The 25,478-nt window shown below is 42.4% G+C and overlaps 1 protein-coding gene across 6 annotated transcripts in view; it reads right to left on the minus strand.

Annotated features, from left to right (window-relative positions):
- Nucleotides 1-25,478, minus strand: part of BTAF1 (B-TFIID TATA-box binding protein associated factor 1) — a 100,500-nt gene that overhangs the window by 25,417 nt on the left and 49,605 nt on the right. For all 6 annotated transcript variants that reach the window (XM_073353922.1, XM_073353921.1, XM_073353919.1 and 3 more), the window contains exons 24-26: nt 24,441-24,642; nt 17,324-17,472; nt 5,390-5,542 (exon numbers count right to left, since the gene is read on the minus strand). In XM_073353922.1, the coding sequence (XP_073210023.1) occupies nt 5,390-5,542; nt 17,324-17,472; nt 24,441-24,642 (504 nt within the window). The remainder of the gene's footprint in view (nt 1-5,389; nt 5,543-17,323; nt 17,473-24,440; nt 24,643-25,478) is intronic.

Consider the following 25,478-nt stretch of genomic DNA (forward strand, 5'->3'; position numbering starts at 1 on the left):
GTCACTCATGGGTGTGGATTTTTTCAAACCTCTGATAGCATTTTCAAATGCACATTTCACTTGTCAATATTTGTAAAATACAGTTATATCGATATAGTTCTGTAGCATAGACCTGGTCGAAGAGTTTTTCTTAAAATTGTAGAACACTAATGATTTAGTAACAAGTTCTAATACTAAATCAACTTTGTAAATAACTATGCACATATTTCCCTCACAGAAAATAAAAACAGACCTCCTGATTTCAGAACTATTTGAGTTATGAGTCAAATGTCTAATCAGGTAGTCTTTCTTCTTTAGTGTCCCCCTTTTTGTGGGCTGTAGTGATCAATGCAAGGATTCTTCATCCAGAATAGTATCTGTACTACTGTGGAGTGGAATTTTGGGCTTCTATTTCGTCCTCGGTTGTTAAAAATCCACCATGAAGGCTTTTCTGATTGTACTAGAAGGAAGTCTCTGCAGTTGAAGCCAGTACCTGAGAATTACCAGATTCATTACTCTTAAATCCAGAAAATTTGTTTCTACTTACTTTCAGAGTTCCTATAACCCCATAATAATTGGTGGAGAGGAGAGCGTTCGTAAAGCATAAGACAATTTGAAGATTTGTCCATTTGAGAAATAGTATTTCTTTGAATGGTTGTCTGCTATCCAGAGTCATAGCCACTGCTGTGGTCTGAATTAAAGGTCATGACCCTAGCAGCAAACCCCATGGAATCCTTAGGTAAGTCAGCTATGAAAGAAACAGAATGCAAGTTTTTCTTTAACACTGACAGGAATTCCTTGGCTTTGTTGGGGTCTGCAGCTGTCAGATCAGTTAAACATGACAGGAGAGCCCAGGCAAAACAGGTGGTAGCAAAGGACTTCGTAGAATGTGGAAGATTTGTAGTCTCTCTTAGGGAAACCTACATTTTTATCATCTGAATTTTTGGAAAAAAATCCCCTTCAGACAGGCTCATGTTTGGTAAAGTGGGGGCTACTGCCAGTGTGATTTTAGGCAAGACTTGTGGTTTTCCTTAGGCTCCTAAACTATAAAATATTCTGTGGTCTCTTTCCCACAGGACATTTGCCTTTTTCATGATTTTCCCCAGGAAAGAGAGTAGGGGGTTATTTTCAACTTCTATTTTGAAAACAGATCTTTACCCATTAGATTTTTTGCTGTCTTTTTTTTTTGGGGGGGGGGGGGGGGCTGGATTTCAAATCAGAGCCACCACTGTCTTGTGCAGTACGTCTTATATTGTCAAGGGTTGGGGGGTGGGAAATCTTCCTTTTTCACTTGTGATGGCTGTTCAGAGTCAGTTTTCAAGTGGAGGAACTGGAATCAGGAGTGGGAACAGTTATGGCTCATAGGCTTTTTCTTGCCCATTTCAATCCTTGGGTGCACAGGAGATGCCAGATGGACTGAAGACGACAACTGATTCCTTGCCTAGGGAGTTTGGACCATTTGAGAACATGCAAGGGGAGCCTGGTTTTCAAACAAACAGTCTGGTAGTTGGGGCTGTCTCTCTAGGGTGCTGAGGGGGCTATTAGAAATACTTTCTGTGTGGGGAGAGGATGGGAGGGAGAGGAGTGATCTGCTCTGTTCCTTAGCAAATTTGTTTGAGACTACTAGTCCCTCTGATCCACAACCTGTTTGTGATGTGTAAAGGCTTCTCGAGTGACAGGGGGCATACCCTGGTGGAGTGAGGGATGGGGGCTGTGAATGGGTATGGATAGTTCATCCTATTTGCTGACTGGGAATGCTGCCTTACAAAACAAAAGCATCTTTTGAGACTTCACTCACTACTTCTTATGCTGCTTCATCATGATTGGGGAGCACATGGAAAGGAGATACCATGCTGCACTGAAGAGCCCAGAGGAACAAATGCCTCAGTTTCCATATTCCTCAGGACAAGACCTCCTCAGAAAGGGGTAAAAAGGTTGTTATTGCACAACAATTTACTTATTTTTAAAAAGAGCCCGAGAGAGGGAATCACTAAGTGAGAACTTCTGGTGAGTGAAAGGGAGGAGCATGATCAAACCCAGTGGTTGCCTAGTAACAATGCTGAATGGTCTCTGATATTCACACAGACCAAGGCATAGCCCATTAGTCAGGGATTGTGGGAAATATTTGGATCTACAAAGATATTTTTATGTTCATATGCCATAATTCTCCCTTCCTTGTATCTTTTGGATATTTTATTGCACATGGTGTTCGGATGAAATTAACCGCCATTCTTGCTTCAAAATTACAGAGAATGGAAAGCAGGGATGACCTGGTAAAAACCACATCTGGTAAATACCAGGTAAAATTATGTTTTGTTTTTTTTAAACTCGTCCAGGAAAAACTAATAGTCCCAGTTTAAGGGATTTTAAAGAACTATTTCAATAACGTACACCACATTACACTTAGTTTTAGTTACATATTCAAATTGTGGTTACATAGATTCAGAGATCAATTTAGGGTTGTGAAAATAAAAAGTAAAACTGCAATGGACATAATACTAATATGTAATTACAATACTAAACGTTGGAATGTTTATATAGGTTTTGGTTTGGTATTTTCTCAAGGAATTTATATGTCATGACTCATTTCAGTTTTCAATATTATTGAAACAGAAGTCAAAATCATCATATTATATGAAACAGTAATGCAGAGTTCTAGGCTTGAAGCATTATGCAATCAGAAGCACGCAGAGGTCCAGACCATCAGTCCAGGTCCATTTGGGCATTCTGTAATCGAACAACTTTTATATAGTGATACACTGAGCTTATTCCTCAGTTTTGATAGATTAATTCTATGCTTGCTGAATTTGCTGGACACAGATGAAACTGCATTTTAAGTTCAATGAAGTCAGATGGAATGTCAGAATTCTTCAGATATTTTCCCATAATGTTAGAGGGGAAACTTTCTTTGATCGTGGATGAAAACTGACTTTAGACATGGAGCTTCTTCTACTTTAATTGTAAGTAAATATGCGAGAAAGTCAGGATTTTTGCTGAATAACCACTGCCTTGCAATTCCTTCTTGCTCAGCTGACAGTTTCTTTAGTTGACCAACATGTGCACAGGACTAATTGTACCTTTTGCTTTGTTTAGTGCAAGATCTTCATTTAACAGTAGATCAAATCATACACTGCATGCAACAGCAACTAGTTTCAACTGACTTATTGAGTTCTTTGCTTCTTGGTAAATCCCTTGATTATTAGTTATATTGATCATTCTATCTTCAAGTTCTGCCTGATGATTAGGGCCCTACACCAAACTCACGGCCGTGAAAAATGTGTCATGGACTGTGAAATCTGGTCTCCACGGTGAAATCTGCACTTGTGTACTTTTACCCTATACTCAAAACTGGGAGGGGAGGAGGGGTCAAGACCCAAAAGGGGGGTTGCAAGGCTATTGTGGGGGGGCACCCTTATTTCTGCGCTTCCTTTCAGAGCTGGCTGGCTGGACAGCGGCAACTACTAGCCAGGTGCCCAGCTCTGAAGGCTGTGCTGCTGCCAGCAGCAGGTAGGATTTTGCCACCTCTACTTCTGCGCTACCACTGATGGTGGCACTGCCTTTAGAGCAGTGCACCTGGCCAGCAGCCACCGCTCTCCAGCTGCCAAGCTCTGAAGGCAGCGCAGAAGTAAGGGTGGCAATACTGCCTACAATAGCCTTGCAACTCCCTTTTGGGTCAGGACCCTCCAGTTTGAGAAATGCCGATTTAAAGGCTTTATATGTTTAGGTTTTTTAATACATATTCATGCTTTGTTACAACACCATTAAATTTAAGATTTAAATATCTGAAACTATGAAATTCAATATTTTTAAAATACTTTGACCGTGAAATTTACCAAAATGAACCCTGAATTTGGTAGGGCCCTACTAAGGATCACTCTCAATCCTGAGAGAATGCAGCCATATTTTAACGTGTACTTCTAGGCATGTTATTTGACTGTTTGAGCGTCACCAGGAATTTGGGTGTTTACATGCCCTTGGCATTCTTTTTAACAAGGCTTCAGGCTGATTGCGATTATGAAAATACTTCTGTAAACCTACAAAATGTTTAATCAACATACTTTGTGCAAGATCTTGTCCAAGTAGATTTAGCCAATGTGACGTACATCCATACATAACTAAAGTGTCATCATCTTGTTCCAAATCACTTCTCACATATTACATCTTTTTCTCGTCCTCTGCCAGGTAGCTCTTAACACCATAGCCATACAGTTCATTTGCTAAGGCCTTTGGCATTTCTTGCTAGCGTAGCACAGAACGTTCAAGTCTTATTACTTCCAGTATCAACCACTGACACATAAGCCTGAGTTTTCCCTATCTGCACACAGTTCCCTGGGTCATTGTGCACCTTACTCCAGCCATCCTGTATTAATGTGACTGCTTTGCATATAAAGGGTAGAAGCATACAACGAATAAGTCACCAGTAACTATGTCTAATGTTCACCTGCTTTCAATTGAGTACTTTGTAGTCTGGCCTTACGCAGCTGATCATTGCTTGAAAATTTGGATGCTCAACAGACAAAGTAATATTATAGCCATAAAAAAAAAATCTGCAATTTTCAAGTCTATCTTTTGCTTCAGTTCTGGAGTTGTTTTTGTTAAAAACTTCTTCTTGGTTTTATTTGGCCAATCTGGATCTGACTTTCGGATTCTAATACTCACATCTGTGTAGCCAAAGCCAGTCGTTCTGGTGTTTTTGTTCTTTCCACTGCATTTTGCAAATTATTTCTCATACAATCTGCCTTCCAACTCACTTTGTCTTTGCAATTTCTGAATGCAAGACTCTGCCATCTTCATGAACTTTCTCAAAACTAGCCATGAATTGGGTCAAGTGTTCTTCCACCTTTGCTCATGCTGAACTATTTTACTTGAGTCACTGTATTCACTGAGTTTAGTTGCACTCCAGCCACCCAACTGAAGAGAAAGTACTGGACTGGACAGTTAATTTGGTAGTTTCCCCTCGAACAGAAACTGCAACTTCTGAATGTGGGAATCCGTCTGTTTGTACTGAACATATTTAAATTGCTAAACAAAGAAGAGAAATTCAGAAGTTTCAGTTTTTGTTTGAAGTATCCAAGGCAATAGCATACAGCTTTAAGTTGAGGCTCTTTTTCGTTTTATCGCCTTTAATTAAAATTAGATCATATTACCGCAAAACTATCAAGTTACTATATATTTTTCAGTAATTGTCATTAGTTTGTTCTAATAATAGTTATATTCTTCCCAGTTTCTGATTAAAATGGGTTGAAAACAGTATTTACTAATGCCTTGTCCTAAACTAGTTTCTTCTGGGAAATTACCAACCCTGAAAGTCTGTCAGTTTACTGTCCGAGTTTTAGTGTACAGAATGTGTTACAATTATGCACTATAAGTCATCATGCTTTTCTTGTAAAGTAAAAGGAGAAGTTTTTACCTGCTGATATTTTCTGAGTTCTGCTTTGATTGGGACCGGAATTTTATAGTTTTCCAATTTTTTTCCATCCAATAGTTGCTCCAGAAAATGGCGCTCTTTGGCTTTCAGTTGGATTAATTCTTCAGACATGTTTGGTGGATCTGGAATGCCAGCCTGAAATGATTAAAAAATATAGTAACCTTGTACAAAAGAAGTCATTTCTTATATAGAAAGTGAGCAAATGCAAACTAGAATCTCACATTCGCCAGAAGAGATTTTCATAAGCATTTAGCATTTTCGCAAGGTATTTTTTCAATTGCATATTCCCAAAGGCTTCTTTTATCACACACTTGGAAAAAAAGTCACTTGCTTGATCCCCTGTAGGCTAGTTCATCCAAAGTTGCAGAATTGACAAAAACAGAACATACCCTGAACGTTCACCAAAGGAAAATTCCACTATAAACTTTTGTACACAAAAGAGGAACACCGGTCCTACCTGTAAAATTATGCAGAAGCTGGATTGTTCCGCCTTTACTTAAGGTAGCTTCATCAGTCGACTGAAAAAACTGACACCTTTTCTTCCTAAGCTACAACCAACCCCCAAAAAGTAGTAGATAACTTCCCCAAGAGTACTCAAATTCCAAACTATAACCTAAAATGAGAACTAAGTAGAAAGGTAAGATTCCAACTGTTAGAATTCCAACTGTTAGAGGGGTGTGAGAGAGTATTACAACAAACCATTATCAGGACCTTTGATAAGACTCTCAGTTGCTGTTCTTAGTCCAAAAGGCAAAAGCAGAGAATTGAAAACATTGAGAACCTATGGTGAATCAGAGACGTATGTTGAGAGGAGGTTTTAGGTTGAAGGTATGAATTCAGTGAAGGGTTGAAAGCCTCCTGGCTTCATGACAGTTGTGATGGACCAATTGCTTGCAAACTGCAGGCTCTGGATGAGCAGTCCACAATGAATCAAAGGACTTTTTTTGGCAGCGTATGAAACTTACACATAGCCTTAGAAAAGGCAGGTTTTACATCAGGTTTCACCTGGATTCTGAGATTAATGCCCTAATATCTACGTGAAATGGAAAGCAAACATCAATCTCTGCCTGTGCTTATATGGAGGGTAGAGAAACTTAGTTTCTTTGCCTCATAGAGAGTTAGGGTAGATGTCACTGCCTCCACTAAGTGTCTCAGTCTTCTGGAGGAAATTGTCTGGCATACTACTGAGCAGAGGGCTCAGCGTATTGGTTAAACTTCACCTCAGGATAAGTCCAGAGAACAATTCCCTTCTTCAGAGCTTTCAAGGATGGTGGGTCTGCAAAAAGTGGTGGTTGGGGCCTCTGCACAAGCTTCAGTTGTACTCACTGCTGAGTGCAACAGGAATAGCAGTGGATAGGGAAATGTTGAATCAAAGAACATAAAGCCAGTCCCAGCCCACAGTTTGGCAGCTTCCTGTCTGCTCCCTCATTTTGTTGTGTGTAGGAAAAAGAAGGTAGTAATGACTACAGTTGCACTGGACAGAATGGAACCCCTCTCTCACCGAGGAGTATACTTCCCTCCACAGTTGTCAGTCAACACTTCCTGGATAGATTCAGTGCTGGGTGGGCAGCCCCATAGCACCAAACCTGGGCGCAGAGTGACCACAGTGAACCTCCCTACTGCCTAGAGGAAGAGTGGCTGTAGGTGGCAGGAGAGTCAGACATCTTAAATACCTTTAAAAATCTGGCCTATTGAGCCTACTATGGTCAGTGCCATATCTGTGTGTCACCTATAAAATGCTTTGAGATTCCTCTTCTGACTAGCTGCCCCATATTGGGGCTCCAAAGTCTTGTATCAACCACTTGGTAGTGTTATCTAATACAGGAAAGGCACAAGCAACCCAGTTTTCAGATTGTTTTAGTGCTCCAATCAGAAAAGCATGCAACTTCCTTTTGATTTTTTAAATACAGTACCCGTTCAACCACCTTTTTTTATTTTACATTTAAAAGAAGAGACAAATGAAAGTGCTGTGTCAACTTATAGCAAAACCATTTATCATGAAGATGTACAAGACAGTAATGAATTGTTTACTCTGTATCCTCTCTTCCAAGCATAGTTTTCTAGTCTTATATTTTCATGGCTCACTAGAATGAATATATTGAAATTAAGCGATCAGAGAAATACAAGAACTGTGCACACTGAATTATCAACTTCCAAATTCAATCTCACAACCACTTTAAAATATAGATTTCCTGTTTTGGTTGATTAGGAGCCAACATACATCAGAAATCCCATGTTTGTTCATAACTCTTTTACTCATACAGCAACTGAATAAAGAGCCTCACATTTTGGAAATGTTCTAAAAGCCTGAAGACAATGCACAAGAGTCTGGACAATGGATACATTATCTTATATTAAAAAAATATTAAGTTGTTTGCCAGAGACAAACAAATCTAAACTGAAACCAAAATGGTTGTGATAAAAGAAACACTCAAATAATTCATTTCCAGCACTAACTCCTGAAAACAAAAAGAAAAGGAGTACTTGTGGCACCTTAGAGACTAACCAATTTTTTGAGCATAAGCTTTCGTGAGCTACAGCTCACTTCATCGGATGCATACTGTGGAAAAGTGAGCTGTAGCTCACGAAAGCTTATGCTCAAATAAATTGGTTAGTCTCTAAGGTGCCACAAGTACTCCTTTTCTTTTTGCGAATACAGATTAAGACGACTGTTACTCTGAATCCTGAAAACAAGGGATTTTCCATCTTTGAAACGAAGACTGTTCTAATACCCCATTCACAAATACGTAAAAACACACACAAAAACCACATCATAAAACCCTTTGCTAATCACTGTCATCTCCCCTTGATTCCTCCTAAAAAAATGAGCTGACAGGTTGGCATTATGGCTGCCTGAAACAGAGGAGCCCTAGAACCTAGATAGAAGGCACTACCAATATTTCTATGCAGCAGGACAAGTCTGAACTCCAGAAGTGGATTATTTCACAGGCGGAAGGGGGCGGGGGGGAGGGGAGAAGAGTACACAGACAGACATATCTTACTTTATTTTTAACCTTTGTTTAGAATACAAAATGAAACGTCTGTTACACAATTTTCCTTTCTAGGACCTCACCTCCTAATTGGAGACATTTGGGTTGCCCTCATATCTAGAATACACTGGAGATAATTCACACTTGCCCAAGACTTTGATATGCCCCTTCGTCCCTCATGCAAAATAAGTACTTCCAAAGCTATATTGCAACACTGAAGTGCTATTAATAGATGAATTCAAATACTTATTCAGCTCAAGGCCTTGTTCAACAGCAGTAACTATATAGAGCTGAGAATGGGCCACCACAGAAATCCAAGAATTTAACTCTGATTGGATGCACTGGGAGAAAAAGAAAAGTTGAAGAAAGAAAATAGGTAGCAATCCTGACATCTCCTCCAAACATACATTTGGGATACTAATTTTTCCTTTCTGCTCATTGGTCCGAATGCCTGGACCACTGTCCTGATAAAAGTATACTGCTGCTGAGGATTAAAGGGCCATCTTGTAAGGCGTTTACAAAATGTGCTGATGGATTACCCAGTAACACCTTTGCTTATTTCTTCTGTTGGTGGTTGTTGACCTTTCTATCCAACAGGCCACCAATCTACTGGGCCCTGTTTCCTTCCATAACCAATCAGTCTGTCTGCAGCTGCATATGCTTCAATGAGGCAGTAACTGATCCACCTAGTTATGTAGGATTTAGATGCTTTTAAGTACAGTCATTTAGAATGGAAAGAAAAGAGATGTAACCCTGAATTCATCAGTTCTGAGTTAAATATTAACAGCTTTTTTCCACTTCTGGTATGTGTAGCAACTTCTCTTTCAGCTGAGGTCCAAACAAAGGAAGAGTAATCTCCTGTAAAATATGAAAGAAAAGACTAGAGTAGAAGAACAACCTTGCCCTTGTGTGGAAGGCACGTTAAGGTGCCTCTTCTAAGATAGATTTCAGTCTTCTTGTCCAGTGGTTCTCAACCTTTCCAGACTATTATACCTCTTTCTGGAGTCTGATTTGTCTCGCATACCCCAAGTTTCACCTCACGTAAAAACTACTTGCTTACAAAAACAAACATAAAAATACAAAAACGTGTCACAGCCCACTATTACTGAAAAATTGCTTATTTTCTTGTATTTACCATATAATTATAAAATAAATCAGTTGGAACAAATATTGTACTTACATTTCAGTGTATAATATATAGAGAAGTATAAACAAGTCATCTGAAATTTTAGTTTGTACTGACTTTGCCAGTGCTCTTTATGTAGCCTGTTGCAAAACTAGGCAAATATCTAGAGGTGTTTCTGTACCCCCTGGAAGAACACTGTGTACCATGGGGGTACACGTACTCCTGGTCAAGAATCACTTTTCTTGCCAATGTAATTGTGAATAGGATGCATGTATTTATTAGGAGGAAATATAGGGAAATCAGATATCACCAGCATGAGCAGATTGGTTGTTACAACTTATAGCACCGTGGAGGGGTACTAGGTTGAAGAGACAGGCAAAACTGTTCTGTTGGATAGGCATGCTTGCCCAGGCTTCCCCACCAGCTGGATCTCAAACTGAGAAGGTAAAGGTCCACAGAGGTGCCAGAGCTCTACTTCTTCAGCTTCTGTGATAGTCTCCTCCCAGATAGATTAAATCATGCCAAAACCCAAGAGGGGTTCTATTTGGTCTGCTCCACCATTACAAATAAGGAGCAATTTTTTTTTTCACCCAAGTTCCTGCTAGAATCCAGTTTTTCCTGTTTGTTCAATTATTTCATGCTACCATGCTGCACCAGTAAGTGTTCATAGAAGTTATAATAAATTAATTCAAACTCTTGCAATATTTTAGTTAATATTTATTTGAAAAAGGAAATCAAGAAGGAATTAAGTGCTGAGATGGGAGTTGCTGGGTTCAAGAACCTATGCTAGCACGCTGTCCTTAGTCTCCTTCCCCCACGGTTTATACATTCTCTTTTCCTACTTAAATGATGGTTTGCCATCCAGTCATTAACACAGATATCAGAAAAAGCCATCTCAGTTTCCTGGGTTTTATATTTAAAACAAATTAGAAGTAAAAGTCTGTCTAAATCTTTCGGGAGGAACACATTCATTTCTAGTCTGAATGCATATACCCTTCAAAAAAATATTGTCTTTAATAAAGTTTTAATATAAAAACTTGAAGTGCCTTATAGAAGGGCTAGCTTTAAATTCTAGTTCCACCACCGAGCACAGCTTTGCTGTGCTCATCCCAAGTGTTTCGAAACAAACGTGAACTAAATAACGTCAGTCCAAACTATTCATCTAGTTATTAAAACAGCTAGCAAGGGCGCTCAAGTCTCTATTTTTTAGAATTAAAATGTTGTAGCTTTAGTTTTTTTATTAAAGATCTTCCTTTAATTTTTTGGATATTGGCAAATCTCATTCTAAAATATGTTTAATGTTCACATTTAGTCAAATTCCACAGAACATGTCTGTAGAATTAAAGCAGTTCAGATAGTTTCTTCTAAAGATTTTTCTAATTGGAATTGATAATTGTCCAAAGGCTCAGATATTATTCCTCATGAATTATCTAGACATTTAATTTATTAATGAAGAATTCTGTTTTACTTATTTATAACCTTTACACTGAATATTTAATATGAATACATGCAACTAATACAATTGTCTAACCTTACATCCTTGTACTGCATATTCATTAAATTTCATCCAATGAACCGTTCCCCCCATGTTTTCTAAGTCCATTGTGTGAGTGGATTATTCCACTAGTACGAGAGTCCTACTTCAACGTGAGATTAGAATGAATTTTGCTCATTTGTACCAATTTGTGATTACTCAAATTTCTGTACCTCCTTTAAAAATGAAAGGAAAAAATTAAAAAATAAAGGTAGTTTATACATCAGCATTAAAGGTAACAGTGATTTTTTCTTAGAAGTTCACAAACAGTTCAGAGGAAGAGACTGAAAGTACCAAGTATAGGGCCCTGGGGAACATCAAAAGGTGGCTGAATCCTAAAGTAAATGCAAATGAATGGCTAGGAATATAGAATCACCAAGAAAATACAGTACTCCAGAAGAACAAGGAAAAGGAAACGTGGAGCAAGAGAGTGATGGACACTGTAGTGTCAAAGAGAGATAGGAACAGCAGGGGAGGGCCTCTGCCAAGAGAAGGTCACTACTAAAACTTTAGTGAAGACAGCCTTTGTGGAATAGAAAGCCTAAAAGCCAAGAAGCAAAAGGGTTAAAGAATTTTAAAAGGGCAGGAACAGACTACTTCCTGCTCAGGGAGTTTAGAGGTGAAGGATGGGGCAGCAGTTAAGGAGGCAGAAGTAGTCAAGTGAGAGTTCCCTCAAGGCATGAGAAACCACATTTGTTGTTTTGATAGGCTCTGTCCAGTGATCACATCACTCCTTTCCAACCTCTTTCATAAGCTTTTCCCCAAGCCCAACGGTTTCTTCACTGAAGGGATCTAAGTCAAACAGTTCTGAATATCTCTTATATTGTTGGCTTATTTGTTCTGAAAGCCCAGGTACATTTGGTGTCCAACATTCCCTAGGAATGTGCTTTTGGGCAGTCTTCCACATCAGGAGACAAATTCTTCATAGTGCTTATGTGTTGCATTAATATTACAGAGTGATTCATCTAATTCAGAGGGAAAGCCTTCCCAAATCAGAAAAAGGTAATACCTTAAGTTAAACTAAATCTTGTTGACAATTCTCAAAAGACTGCAATTCGGTGATTCATACATCACTGGTGAAAATCCAGTGCAAGTGAATTTTGAAAATTGTGTTTTATTACCATCTACTGGTGAAAAAAATAAGTTTCTCACAAACATAGCATTTTCTAGCCTACAACACTGGGGAAAACCCTAAAATATAAAGAAACAAAAAGATTTAATGGTGTTAATGATAACTAAAAATCAAGATCAGATAAAACTGTTACCTACCTTTTGTAATTGTTGTTCCATTCTAGGTGTGTGCACACCCATGTGCACAGGTGTCAGAGACTTTTGATGTAGCCATATCTGTAGGGTCAGCTGCAGCGCCCCCTTGAGAGCTGTGCTCATGCATTGGTATATTGGGTGCGGCCAACCCTACACCCCCTCAGTTCCTTCTTGCCAGCAACTCTGACAGAGCGGTAGGAAGGCGGGTAATAGAATGGACATGAGCAACATCTTGAAGAACAGTTAGTTACGAAAAGGTAGGTAACAGTTTTTTCTTCGAGTGCTTGCTCATTCCATTCTAGGTGACTCACAAGCAGTATCCTTGGAGGTGGGCTCAGAGTTCACAGTTTAGCAGCTTGTAATACTGCCCTACCAAAGCCAGCTTTGTCCCAGGCCTGCTGGGTAAGTGCATAGTGGGACGTGAATGTATGGAGGGACGATCAGGTAGCTGCCCTATAGATGCCCTGGATAGGCACTTGGGCCAGAAAAGCTGCCAAAGAGGCCTGCACCCTGGTCGAGTGGGCAGTTACAATTGCCAGGAATGGCACTTTTGCCTGATCGTAGCAGCAGTGAATGCAGGTGGTGATCCACAAAGAAATTCTTTGAGCAGACACTGGGCGACCTTTCATCATCCTATCAGCCACAGAGACGAATTGCATCAACTTACAGAATGGCCTGGTGCTTTCAATGAAGGACAACTCCCTCCTGACGTCTAGGGAATGCAGCCTACGCTCTTCCTCCGACTTACGCGGCTTTAGAAGAAAAAAGAGCCAGGTAAGTGAGTGTCCTGGACCATATGAAACGGAGAGACCACCTTGGGCAGGAAAGCAGGGTGTGGAGTCAGCTGGAGCTTGTCTTTGTAAAAGACAGTTTAGGGCAGTTCTGAGGTGAGCTCCCTAATCTCAGAGGCTGGGTGGGCAGATGTTACTGTAACCAGGAAAGGAGAAGGAGAGAGCAGGAAGCCAGAGGCTCAAAAATGGGGTCTTGTGAGCCGTTACAGCATCAGATTCAGGTCCCATGGAGGAACGGGATCCCTGACATGCGGGTAGAGGCGCTCAAGGCCCTTGAGGAACCTGGCAGTCATGTCCTGGGCAAAAACAGACCTTCCCTTGAGCAGCGGATAGAAAGCCGAGATAGCCGCCAAGTGGTCCTTGACAGATGAAAGGGACAGGCCTTGGAGACTGAGATGCAGAAGGTAGTCCAGGATTAACTGCAGTGAGGCTCACTCAGGCTGAACGCCTTTGTGCGAGGTCCAACAGACGAACCGCTTCCATTTGGCCAGGTAGGTTGCTCTGGTGGACAGCTTTCTACTGTCCACTGACCTGTTGGATATCGACCGAGCACTGCGGCTCCTGAGCATTTAACCATGCGGGAGTCTGCCATGGTTCTAGGATAGGAGGTCTGGCTTCAGCAGTAGCTGCAACGGAATGGCCAGGGAGAGGTTCAGGAACAAGCCAAACCAGTGCTGGTGTGGCCAAGCTGGCACTATGAGGATTACCTTTGCCCTGTCCTGCTTGATCTTCATGAAGACTCTGAATTAATGGTACTGGGGGGGAAGGCGTAAAACAGAGCCCCCGACAACATGAGCAGAAAAGCATCTAAAAGGGAGCCTCTGTCGATCCCCAGAATTGAGCAGAAAAACATGGCATTTCCTGTTCTGTCTGGACGCAAACAGGTCCACCTGGGAGTTCCCCACTTGTGGAAGACGAAGCTGACCACTTCTGAATGGAGGGACCTCTTGTAGCAAGAAGGTCCTGCTGAGGCCATCTGCTTTGTGCTCGGGTGCACCCACAAAATGATTGCTTCTGGCCTCCTTGGTTCGGGGGTGGGGGGAGGGAGTCAGACTGAGCAGACTAGTGGGAAGATGATGGGTGTTGCTGCTTAGATCCCTTGGTCTCTGTCCTTCCTCTTGCAGGAACCCAACTGTGGAGTTCCCCAGGGCCTAGACTGCAGGGGTGGAGGAGGCAGAGGGCGTAACAGCTTCCTGGCCTGCTGAGGAGTGTGAAGGCCCAAGGAGCAGAGGGTGGCCCAGGAGTCAAGTCTGTGAGCTCGGAGAAGAGCCACACCCCTTCAAACAGGAGGTCCTGAATAGTGGCCTGCATCTGCTGGGACAACCTGGACGACTGCAGCCAGGAATGGCACCTCACGGTCACCATGGAGGTGACCACCCTAGCCACTGAGTCAGTAGCATCCCAGGCTATTTGGAGGGGCCCCCTCGCCACTGCTGTGCCCTTGTCCATCGAAGCAGTGAACTCCCGGGCTCGATCTTGTGGAAGGGCCTATTTGAATTTGTTAAGGGAATCTCACAGGTTAAAATTGTATCTGCCTAATAGGGCCTGGTGGTTAGACACCCGAAATTTCAGGCTTGCCATTGAATAAATCTTTCTGTCAAATAAGTCCAGTCTTTTGGCATCTTTTTTTTGGCGTGACACTGACTTGGCCCTTCCTGTCCCTTTCATTAACAGCAGACAACTAGTGATGTTGCTAGAGGGTATGGATACAGATATTCAAACCCTTCTTCAGGGATGTAATACTTCTTTTCCACCAACTTCAAAGGCGGCAGAATGGAGGTGGAGGTTTGCAACAGCGATTTTGCAATTTTAAGGACCCCTGGGTGGATAGGCAGTGCAACCCAGGCCACGGTGGAGGAGGATATAATGTTAAAGAGCTTGCCTGACACCGCCTCAATTTGTATGTTCAAATTAGTAGCCACCCTTGTAAGGAGGGCCTGGTGCTCCCTGAAGTCATCAGGAGGACTGTCTGTTTGGGAGGGACCCGCCACCACTTTGTCCGGTGACAACGACTGCACCACCTATGGAGGAGCAGGTTCCCCCCACCCTCTCTGGGGATGGCTTCTTAGGTGCTGGAGTTCAGTGAGCTCTCCCGGATTGGATTCGGTACCGTGTTCTGACTCCAGTGCTGGTGGTGCCAGGGCTGGTTTGTCTGAGGTGGCCCAGGAGGACTGGTGGGAAAATGGGACCGGCATTACTAGCACATTCGCACGGGTTCCAGTATGGCCATTGAGTGGGCCACTGTCCCTGCTGCCACGAGGTCCACGCCAGTGGCGAATCACCCCTCCATGGCAAGGGGCTGAACTCCTGGTTTGACTTGGACCATTGCTCTTCTGGTGATCAGGGCGGAGCCATCGAGGCCTGAGTCTGCCAACTGATTCTGGTTGGCAACCAGCAAGGCAAGGGTGAGGAACACCACCTGCCTGACAATCGATACCGAGGGGAAGGGGACTGCTGTCATGACAAGTGACCCCAGCCTCGCTGGGACCAACATCTGCGAGACCATCTGGGTGAAGGTGAGCTAGGTTGCGGCGATCTTTGATGGGAAGGCTCATCGTTCCAGTGGTATGGGGACTGGTGCTGCAACTCCAGTGTCTCATGTCTCGTAGAGGAAGAGCTCGTTGAGGACCTGGGCCTTCTGGTCAGAGAGCTAGGATACTGTGCCAGGGTCCGAGGCCGTGGAGATGGAGATCTGAGCCTGCGGTCCAGTGACAGAGGGTGTTCCACTGCCCTATGAGGCAGTACCATGATCAGCTTGCCCCTAGATGTCAGGGTCTTAGAGGAGTCTGTCACCTGATGCAGCATCTGCGGTGCCAGTCGGCCTACTTGTTCTTTAGCTACCGGGGCTGCTTCGGGCAATGAGGGCTCTGGGAGAGACCGGGGTCCCCTACTTGTCTCTGGAGTTGGATCTCTGGCCAGGCTTTGGGGGGGGGGGGTCAGACCTCTATGGTACACCAATGAAGCCCCAGGGAGGGCACATGGCCTGACATAGGTCATTTGCCCAGAGCCCCTTTCCCTTCCAGTGCTGGGGGGTTCTTATTCTTTTGCCATTTCTTAGGCACCAGTGAGGGGGAATGGTGCCAGGCGGAGCACTTTGCACTGAAGCGCCAGCGTGGTATCCAAGTGGGAGGGCTCCGATGCAGGGCGAATCGCAGCCTCCAACAGGAGGGCCCTCAAGCAGACACCCCGCTTCTTTTGAGTTCTAGGTAGAAAGTTTTTACAGATTCAACACTTGTCCTTTCTATGGGATTCCGCCAAACACTTAAAACAGCTGTGGGGGTGTGTGCGCGCGTGTGTGTGTGTCACGGTTAGGCATCAGCCTACTGCTCGATGAGCATGGTTTGAAGGTTTATACCTACAAACTATTTATACAAAAAAAGATAAACCAGTGGTTCTCAAACTGTGGGTTAGGACCCTAATATGGGTTGTGACCTTGTTTTAAGGGGGTTGCAAGGGCTGGTCTTAGACTTGCTGGGGCCCAAGCCCTAGCCCCTCAGGCAGGGCCAAAGCCGAAGACTGAGGGCTTCAACTCTGGGCTGTGGTGATCAGGTTACAGGCCCTTTGCCTAGGTGGTGGGCCTCAGGCTTCAGTCCCTCCTCCTGGGGTTGTGCAGTAATTTTTGTTGTCAGAAGGGAGTTGTGGTGCAATGAAATTTGAGAACCCCGAGATAAACAAAGACTGTAAAGAACCGTTAATGCTCTTGCAATTTGCAAGACAAGACGCTCCAACCAACCATCACGGGCGGCAAGAAGGAACTGAGAGGACATAGGGTCAGCAGTGCCTAATATACTGACGCATGAACAGGGCACTCAAGGGGGCACCACAGCTGATCCTATGGATACCACTAAGGCAAAAGTCTCTGACAACTGTGCATGTGGACACACACAAGCCTAGAATGGAATCAACATGAGCATGCACTTGAAGAAAAACTGGTTACTTCTTAAGGTGCCTGCAATATATTTAAAACTGTACTTGATCTTCATTTAGATTTTTCAGAGAGGTCAGCTAGGGATAAAGGACAATGTATACCATTCACTAGAATTTTATTTTCATTACTAGTATCTCATTTTTGCCCTTATATACACACAGGTGCCCCTCCTAGTGACTTCTATCTGAACTGAACCTATGTGAGAACTAAGTTGGTTCCTTGTGGCTAGTGAACAATAAGAGGACAAAGAACACATGTATTCAAACATAACTCCAACTTACCTCAAGGGGCATTAGTCTAATTAGTGTTGCAAAGCACTGAGTAGCCATGAAACGTACACTGTCCGTCTGATCACTCATTCGACCCAAAACTGGGACCACTAGAAGGACAATATATGGAACAATACCAACATCTAGCTGTTCCATTACAGCTGTATTTGTTATTAAGGAAATATTTTAACCGGTTCAGTACCTGCTTTACACCACAAATGGTATATTTTGTACTTGCGATTAGTAGTCAAAACTTCAATCATATTCTGTACATCAGCAAAAAATTTGTATCATTAAGTCAACAGGAGTAGAATTTTATACAAATATATCGGGGGAGACAATTTCAGAAATGCATATATCAATTAGTTATTTAAGGGTGACCCTCCTAGAAATGCTGCAATTCTTTGAAAGGAACACTGAAAACAAAACAGAGGCTTCATCTCGCCAAAGGAGTTTCAAAATTAAAGTTTAAACTAAACAGAAATCATGTTGACATTTTAAGAAGTCAAATGTAGATTGACGTAGACTACACATCTCCGGGGGGGCGAGAGCTCTTGATGGGCAGCGTGGCTGGCTCTGGCATGGTAAGGGGGCGGGGGGCAGTCAGGGGACAGGGAGCAGTTGGATGGGACGGAGGTTCGGGGTGTGGTCAGGAAACGGGGGACTGGATAGGCGTGGGAATCCCGGGGGGCCTGTCAAGGGGCAGGGGTGTGGATAGGGGTCGGGGCAGTCAGGGGACAGGAAGAAGGGGGGCTGGATAGGGGGTGCAGTTCCCGGGGAGGGGGTCGGGGACAAGGAGCAGGGGAGGGGTTGGATGGGTCGGGGATTCTGAGGCCAGGCAGTCAGGGGGTGGGGGCCAGGCTGTTTGAGGAAGCACAACCTTCCCTACCCAGCCCTCCATATAGTTTTGAAACCCCGATGTGGCCCTTGGGCCAAAAAGTTTGCCCACCCCTGGCATAGAGGGTTAGAAATTGGATCTTTATGAATTATCTGAAAAATACTGAAGTGGAGTGTTCGTGTGTACGATGTAGATTTTTAGCTGATAAGGGACAGAATGCTTTTCTTTCGAAAGCAGAACTAGTATTCATCTTGGAAAATAGTATTAATGCTACAAACAATTATTATTTAGGTGATAAAATTTGTTTTTGCAATATTTATGTGATCGGAATTAAGATTGCATATTTTCTGTTGAGGAGGCATATGAATTATGACTAATGGATCAGAGAGATATGGAGGAGAAAGCTAAATTATAATTGTGAATTGCAAGGTTTAGATGAGGTATAAACCATAAAAGAGGCAGAAAGTTGCTAGTTGTGTCCATCTATATCCCCAGTCACCACTATGAGCCTGGTCTCCCTCCCATCACTATGCTTCCCTACATATACAGCTTTTATCAATAATATAATATAATATAAATAAATAAAACCTAAATGTTTATATCGGAGGGAGGCATGGTGGGGAATGTGGATAGCGGAGTGGAGCTAGTGATGTATGGGAAAAATATTTGGGAGCAAACTGTGGGAAGCAGGGTGGTATGAGGGCACGGATGCAATGCAAGAGAGAAGAGTAAAGTGGACGCAGAGCTGCAGAGGGCTAGGTCATGTGTGGGCTGTGCATGAGGTAGATGGGAAACAAGTGGGGTGGAAGAGAGCTCCAACAAACTGGTTACGGTTCATCAGAATGTAGTATCTATCAGCTCCTCCTATGTCAGCTTAGTCCCCACATACTTTCTCAACCCCTTTGGCTCTCCCTGGTATCGCTGCATGGTGCACCAGAAGAGCTGATGGGGAAAGGTGGTAACAGGTGAGAGTTTAAGTTGATGTGAGGGACTGAATGGCGATCTGCAGCTGTACAGATGTAGCCTAGATAGTTTTGATCAAGGCATCAGTACTTAAAAGCATTCCTCCATACTGCCTTATATCACCAGCACATCAGGCAGCAGCATCCAGGAATCAGAATTTCTACACAGAGGCACTGGTGCATTGAGGGTTCCCCTGGGTAGGTGACATGGCTGTTTAGCTAGAGAAATGCAAAGAAATCTGAACACAATGACAAACTTCCAAAAGTTAGTAAACTTTTTCCTAAAAAATTAACTAGAAAATTCAATTTTGCAACAACTAAGATAACTGGAGACCAAACAGAGGGATTTTAGCCTCCTGAAAATGCAAAATTTTAACATGTGCTACACTACAGAGTTGCTTGTGACACCCCCATAATATTTTTTAAAAGTTTAACTAAAGTAGCACAAAAAAATTCTAGGCTGGACACACAATAGGACTAAATAGGTCCTCCGACACTGAAAACTGCACAATCCAAAGATTTAATGTACCATTAGTGATAAGCACCAGCATACTGCTATTGCCAGAAATCTTCATGTTCTGTAGCAGATACTGCAGACTGTGATAGTGCATATCATTACTCAGACTAAGTGCTGAGTAACTCAAAATATGGAAATTACTGACACCATAAAAGGAGAAAAATGTCAAGCAGAAAAATAGGGTGGGTGGTCATAAACACACTACCAATTTTGTAAGATTTTGCATTCTGATTGAAACTATGAAGTAATAGCTCATTCTACTGGATACAGGCTAAAGGTTTCCCTTCTGCTTCAGATCCAGAAATCACTGTTGGCTCATTTGCTCTGTTATTTCACATGCAAATAAATCAAGATAATTTGTTTATTTTCAGTCATTTGAAAGTGAAGCTTTCTTTGGTTCTGAGAAGTTTCTACCAGTCTTCAAGATGGTTCATACAATCATTTCAATCTTTAAAATGAAGACAAAAATAGTTACCTGCCTTCTCTGTTCAGTTAGGAGGTCATTTGCTTTGGTTAGATTAGAACTATTTTCTTTAAAAAGGCTCAGAGTAGTTTGGGCTTTTTCTATTAAAAATTTTTTCTCTGATATTACCAACGAAAGGAGAGATTACTTACCTACACGGTAACTGGAGTTCTTTGAGATGTTTTGTCGCTATGGATGCTCCAATTCATACATGCATGCATGCCCACATGCCTTTGATCAGAGATTTTCAACAGCAGAATCCATGGGTTTGCACCTCTGCTCTACATCTCCTTGTGCTCTGGTCTGAAGATATGTAGGGAAGGGCAGACCCGCTGCTGCTCCAGTTCATTCTCTACCATGCAACTTGGTGAGAGACCAGGACTCAAAAGCAGAGGGGAAGAAGAGCAGCTAGTGGAGCACCCATAGGGACAAAGCACCTCAAAGAACTCCAGTTTCTGTACAGGTGAGTAACCTCTCCTTTGAGTAGTGGTCCCTATGGGTGAGCCACTTCAGGTGACTCCCTAGCAGTGCCCAGACTACTGAGTTAGGAGCTGGCAGGGTCTAGTACCGATCGGAAGACAGCCATCCCAAAGGCTGCACTTGCTTAGTGCTTGGAAAAATCAGGGGGTGGCCTTACAGATGTCTAAAACAGTAGCAGTTTTTAAGCAGAGCCATAGAGGGAAACCGTTCCCTAGTACAGTGGGCAGTCACCCTAGAAGAAGGGTGCCATGCAGAAGCTTCAGAGCATGACAGAATACAGCCCAAAACCCATTTAGACAGTCTTTGAGCAGATATATAGAAACAAAGAGCCTAGGGGAGGCTTTGGTACTATGGAGGTAGATGCCTACAGTTCTTCTAACATCTAGGATGTGAAGATCAGTTTCTTTCCTAGAACTGTGAGGTTTAGGGTAGAATAGCAACTGAATATTCTGATTAAATATGGCTGTATGAAAAGATCTAGGGTAGGAAACGAGGGTGTTGATGAAACGTCACTTTGTCCCGGCAGAAAAAACTGTGCAAGGTGGATCAGCCATAAGGGCGCCCAATTCCTCAAATCTCCTAGCCAAGGTGATTGCTACTAAGCAGGAGGTCTTGAAAGACAAATGAAGCAGAGAGCAGCTCACCATGGGCTTGAAGAATGGTTTCATCAGAGCACTTGGGACAAAGTTGAATCCCAAGATGGTGCAGGCTCTCTGACAAAGAGAAAAGGCACATAAATGGGGTCCCAGACAGATTTTACTGGGATCCTTCCACCGAGGGAGTTGAGAATCTTCTGCAGAATAGACACCCTCTTGGCCAAGCTGTGTTTGTTGGGTTCGTAGACTGTCCTGACCTAGGCTTGGAGATATTGCAAATCAACCCCAACATTTGTGGGACATAACAAATGTAACCTAACAGCTTACAGGCAGATCCAACGTATAGTTTGAGGACTCCTCTGAATGTCCAAGATTAGGTTGCTGAATCTGATGGCAAGAAAGCTCTAGTGGTTCTGGAATCAAGCGTAATTTCTATAAACTTGATGCACTGGACTGGCATCAAGATAGACAATTCTAAACTCAGCCTCAAAGAGCAGAACAGGACCAGAGCCTTAAAGCCTGCAGACTGAACCTCTACAAGGGGCCAGCCCCAGAGAAGCCAGTTGTCAAAGTAGACAGCTGCTGGCAAAACAAAAACGCAGAATCATGTATATGTAGGGCTGGAAGAAACCTTGAGAGCTCATCTAGTCCAGCCCACTGCACTGAGGCACGACCCAAGTAAAACTAGACTATCCCGGACAGGTGTTTGTCCAATCTGTTCTTAGAAACCTCCAATGATGGAGATTCCATAACTGCCTTTGGAAGCCTATTCCAGTGCTACCATCCTGATAAAGTTTTTCTTAATATCTAACCTAAATCTCCCTTCCTGCAGTTTAAGCTGATTACTTATTGTCCTATCTTCAGTGGACAGGGAGAACAACAGATCACTGTTTCTCTTTAAAATTGCCCTCAACGTATTTGAAGACTTATCAGGTCCCTGGTCCCCATTCCCTCCGTCTTCTTTTCTCAAGACTAAACATGCCCAGTTTTTAAAATTTTCCTTGTAAGGTGAGGTTCTCTAAATCATTTTCATTGCTCTCCTCCAGATTCTCTCCAATTTATCCTCACCTTTCCTAAAATGTGGTACCCAGAACTAGCTCAAGTGCTGTGTTGGAGGCCTCTCCAGTGCCGAGTAGAGCAGACAATTACCTCCAATGTCTTATGACTGACACTCATGTTAATGCTAATGCCATTCTGGAGTGTCTTTTTCATAACTGCATCACACTGCTGGCTCATATTCAATTTGTGATGCACTATACCTCCCACATCCTTTTCCGTAGTACTACCACCAAGGCAGTTATTCCCCATTTGTAGTTGGGGATTTGATTTTTCCTCAAATGTAGTACACATTGCACTTGTCTTTCTTCTTGATTATTTCAGACTAATTCATCAAAGTCATTCTGAATTCTAATACTGTCCTCCAAAGTGCTAGCAACCCCCTCCCCCACCTTGGGGTCATCCACAAATTTTTATAAGCATACTGTCTACTCCATTATTCAAGTCAAATAATGAAAACATTGACTAGTACCGTACCCATGACTAGGGCCCTACCAAATTTTTCATGGCCATGAAAAATGCATCATGGACCAGGAAATCTGGTCTTGTGTGTGCTTTTATCCTATACTGTACAGATTTCACGGGGGAGACCAGCATTTCTCAAACTGGGAGTCCTGACCAAAAAGGGAGTTGCGGTGGGGTTGGGGTGGTCCTCAAGGATTTTAGGGGGGGTCGTGGTATTGCCACCCTTATTTCTATGCTGCCTTCAGAGCTAGGCAGCCAGAGAGCAGTGGCTATTGGCCAGGTGCCTAGCTCTGAAAGCAATGCCCCACCAGCAGCATTACAGAAGTAAGAGTGACAATTCCATACCATGCCATCCTTACTTCTGCGCTGCTGCTAGAGGTGGCTTTGCCTTCAGAGCTGGGCTCCTGGCTAGGAGCCACTGCCCTCCAGCTGCCCAGCTCTGAAAGCAGTGCTGCAGCCAGCGGCAGCGCCGAAGTAAGAATAGCAGTACGACCACCTCTACCCCCTACAACAACCTTGTGACCACCACACAACTCCTTTTTGAATCAGGATCCCTACAATTACAACACTGAAATTATACATTTAAATGTCTGAACTCATGAAATTTATGATTTTTAAAATCCTATGACAGTGAAATTGACCAAAATGGAATGTGAATTTGGTAGGGCCCTACCTATGTCAGACCCCTGCAGGGCCCCACTAGATATGGCCTCCCAGCTGAACAACGGATCATTGATAACTACGCTTTGAGTATGGTTATTCAACAGTTATGGACCCACTTTACAGTAATTTCATCTAACTAAGACACCACAAGGCTCTGTCTCAGGCTACAGGTGGTTGAAAAGGAACTGAAGCAGGAGCGAGTCTGCCCTTCCCTATAAACTCTCAGATTGAAGCTTGAGGATGTGTAGGGCGCGGGCTTGGACCTGTAAACACTGCCATAAAAAATTTCCAATCAAAGGTGCATGGGCATGCATGCATCTGAAGAAAAGCACCCACAGGGAAAAGCACTTGAAGAAGAACGCTGCATTTGTTGTTCCAACTTCTATTATCACTACAAATCCTGCATTTTGGGACAAATAATTTAACACACATATTTACCAGATTTCAAAAAAGACAAAAAACACTGAAGGTATCACAACTGTTCGGGTATATAGGACAGAGAGCTGTCTTACATATGAAGACAGACATGAAATAAAAGGGGTATATGAACAACCCTTTGTACATATTGTTTGCAACATGGGAATTGCCACATTGGATCACATCAGTAAGTCAGAGTCTGGAATCCTGCCTCTAACAGGGACAGATGCTTCAGAAGTACCCTAGGCAGTTAGTGGTTGGCTAATGTCTTAAGCAAGAATGTTTAAATAACTCTCCAAGTTCTTAAGGTTAGATATTATCCACTTAATAGGTTTAATTTTTTTGATAGTCCTATTTAGCTATGGGCCTTGATGGTAATCTGCCACAGATTCATTACATGATATGCATACAATTTTATCATTTTAAAAACTTGTTGCCTTTCAGTTTTCATTGGAAAGATAATCCTGCAATTCTCTTTCACACTATCTCCACTAAAACCTCAACAGGAGCAAAAAAGCTCATCTGATGGGCAACTTAAGTGATCCAACCGGAAGCCCAGCATCCTACACTAGGAGGATAAAACAAAATTTTACTTTTATTTTCTACTTTTCACACTACAGAAATTGTATTTTTTGCTAATCACACAATTTTAGATAATACAAGCAAGGATACAAGCAAGCGCTTCAATTGCACCCTCTTGTTTGGTATTGTCATCTATTGCTCCCAGCCATGGAATAACCTTCTCTAACAAAATATTCATTGTATCCATGGTAGCTATTTTGCTCATAACACCTACACAACGAGCAACCATGTGTCTCACTGCAGTGCTTGGATGCTGAAGGCACACATAAAGATGAGGCAAATGCTGTATCAACTGAAAAGAAAAAAAAAAGAAAGTCAGATCTCTATATTGCATATAAATATATTTATTTCATCAATTATTGTATCCTAGTCAATACCATAAGGATACCCAGATTAAGACTTCTGAATGCAGAGAGGTCTGAGAAAAAACAGCATACTGCCCATACAAACATAATGTAAGACTAATTTACTTGCACCTGGAACAAGGGATATTCTCCAGTACAGTAAGAAGTCAATTAGCAAAGCAAGACAGATGTATGAAGTTCTTAAACCTGAATTTAAAATTTAAGCACTCTACAGATAGGAAAGAAGTTTCAAACTGAAAAAGCATCATCTCAATCTGTGAGAGTTAAGTGCTCAGAACTTTTGAAAAAAAAATTTAAAAAAAAATTAAAAAAAAAAGTGCTTACATATAGAATTAGGAAACTAACTTGAGGCTCTTTTTTAAAATCTTGGCATTTAAGTTCAGAAGAGTCTTTTCAGTCAGTCATTTTCTTCCTTGCTGAATATATAGGGAAATATTGGACCACATTCTATCCTAGTCATAATTGTATTGACCACCCTTCTTTCCACTTTAAATCATTTCACATTCCTGAGTCAACTACAGCAACTGCTTATTCAGAAAAGTAGAATTAGGAAAATATATTATATTTGTACCTATACTTTAATGCAGTTTAACAGCAAAGAAGAGACAGGCCCATATGACCAGTCAGCTCCCCACAAACAATTTGGAAACCTCTGAACCAGAACAAAATACATTTAAATTCAAGGAGCTTACGGTTGTCTTTAAAACAATGTAAACTGCACTGTAGCTTGAATTTCAGATATTACCAACAACTACATTTCCAA

Source organism: Lepidochelys kempii, chromosome 7, assembly GCF_965140265.1.
Source record: "Lepidochelys kempii isolate rLepKem1 chromosome 7, rLepKem1.hap2, whole genome shotgun sequence".
NCBI classification, from domain to species: domain Eukaryota; kingdom Metazoa; phylum Chordata; order Testudines; family Cheloniidae; genus Lepidochelys; species Lepidochelys kempii.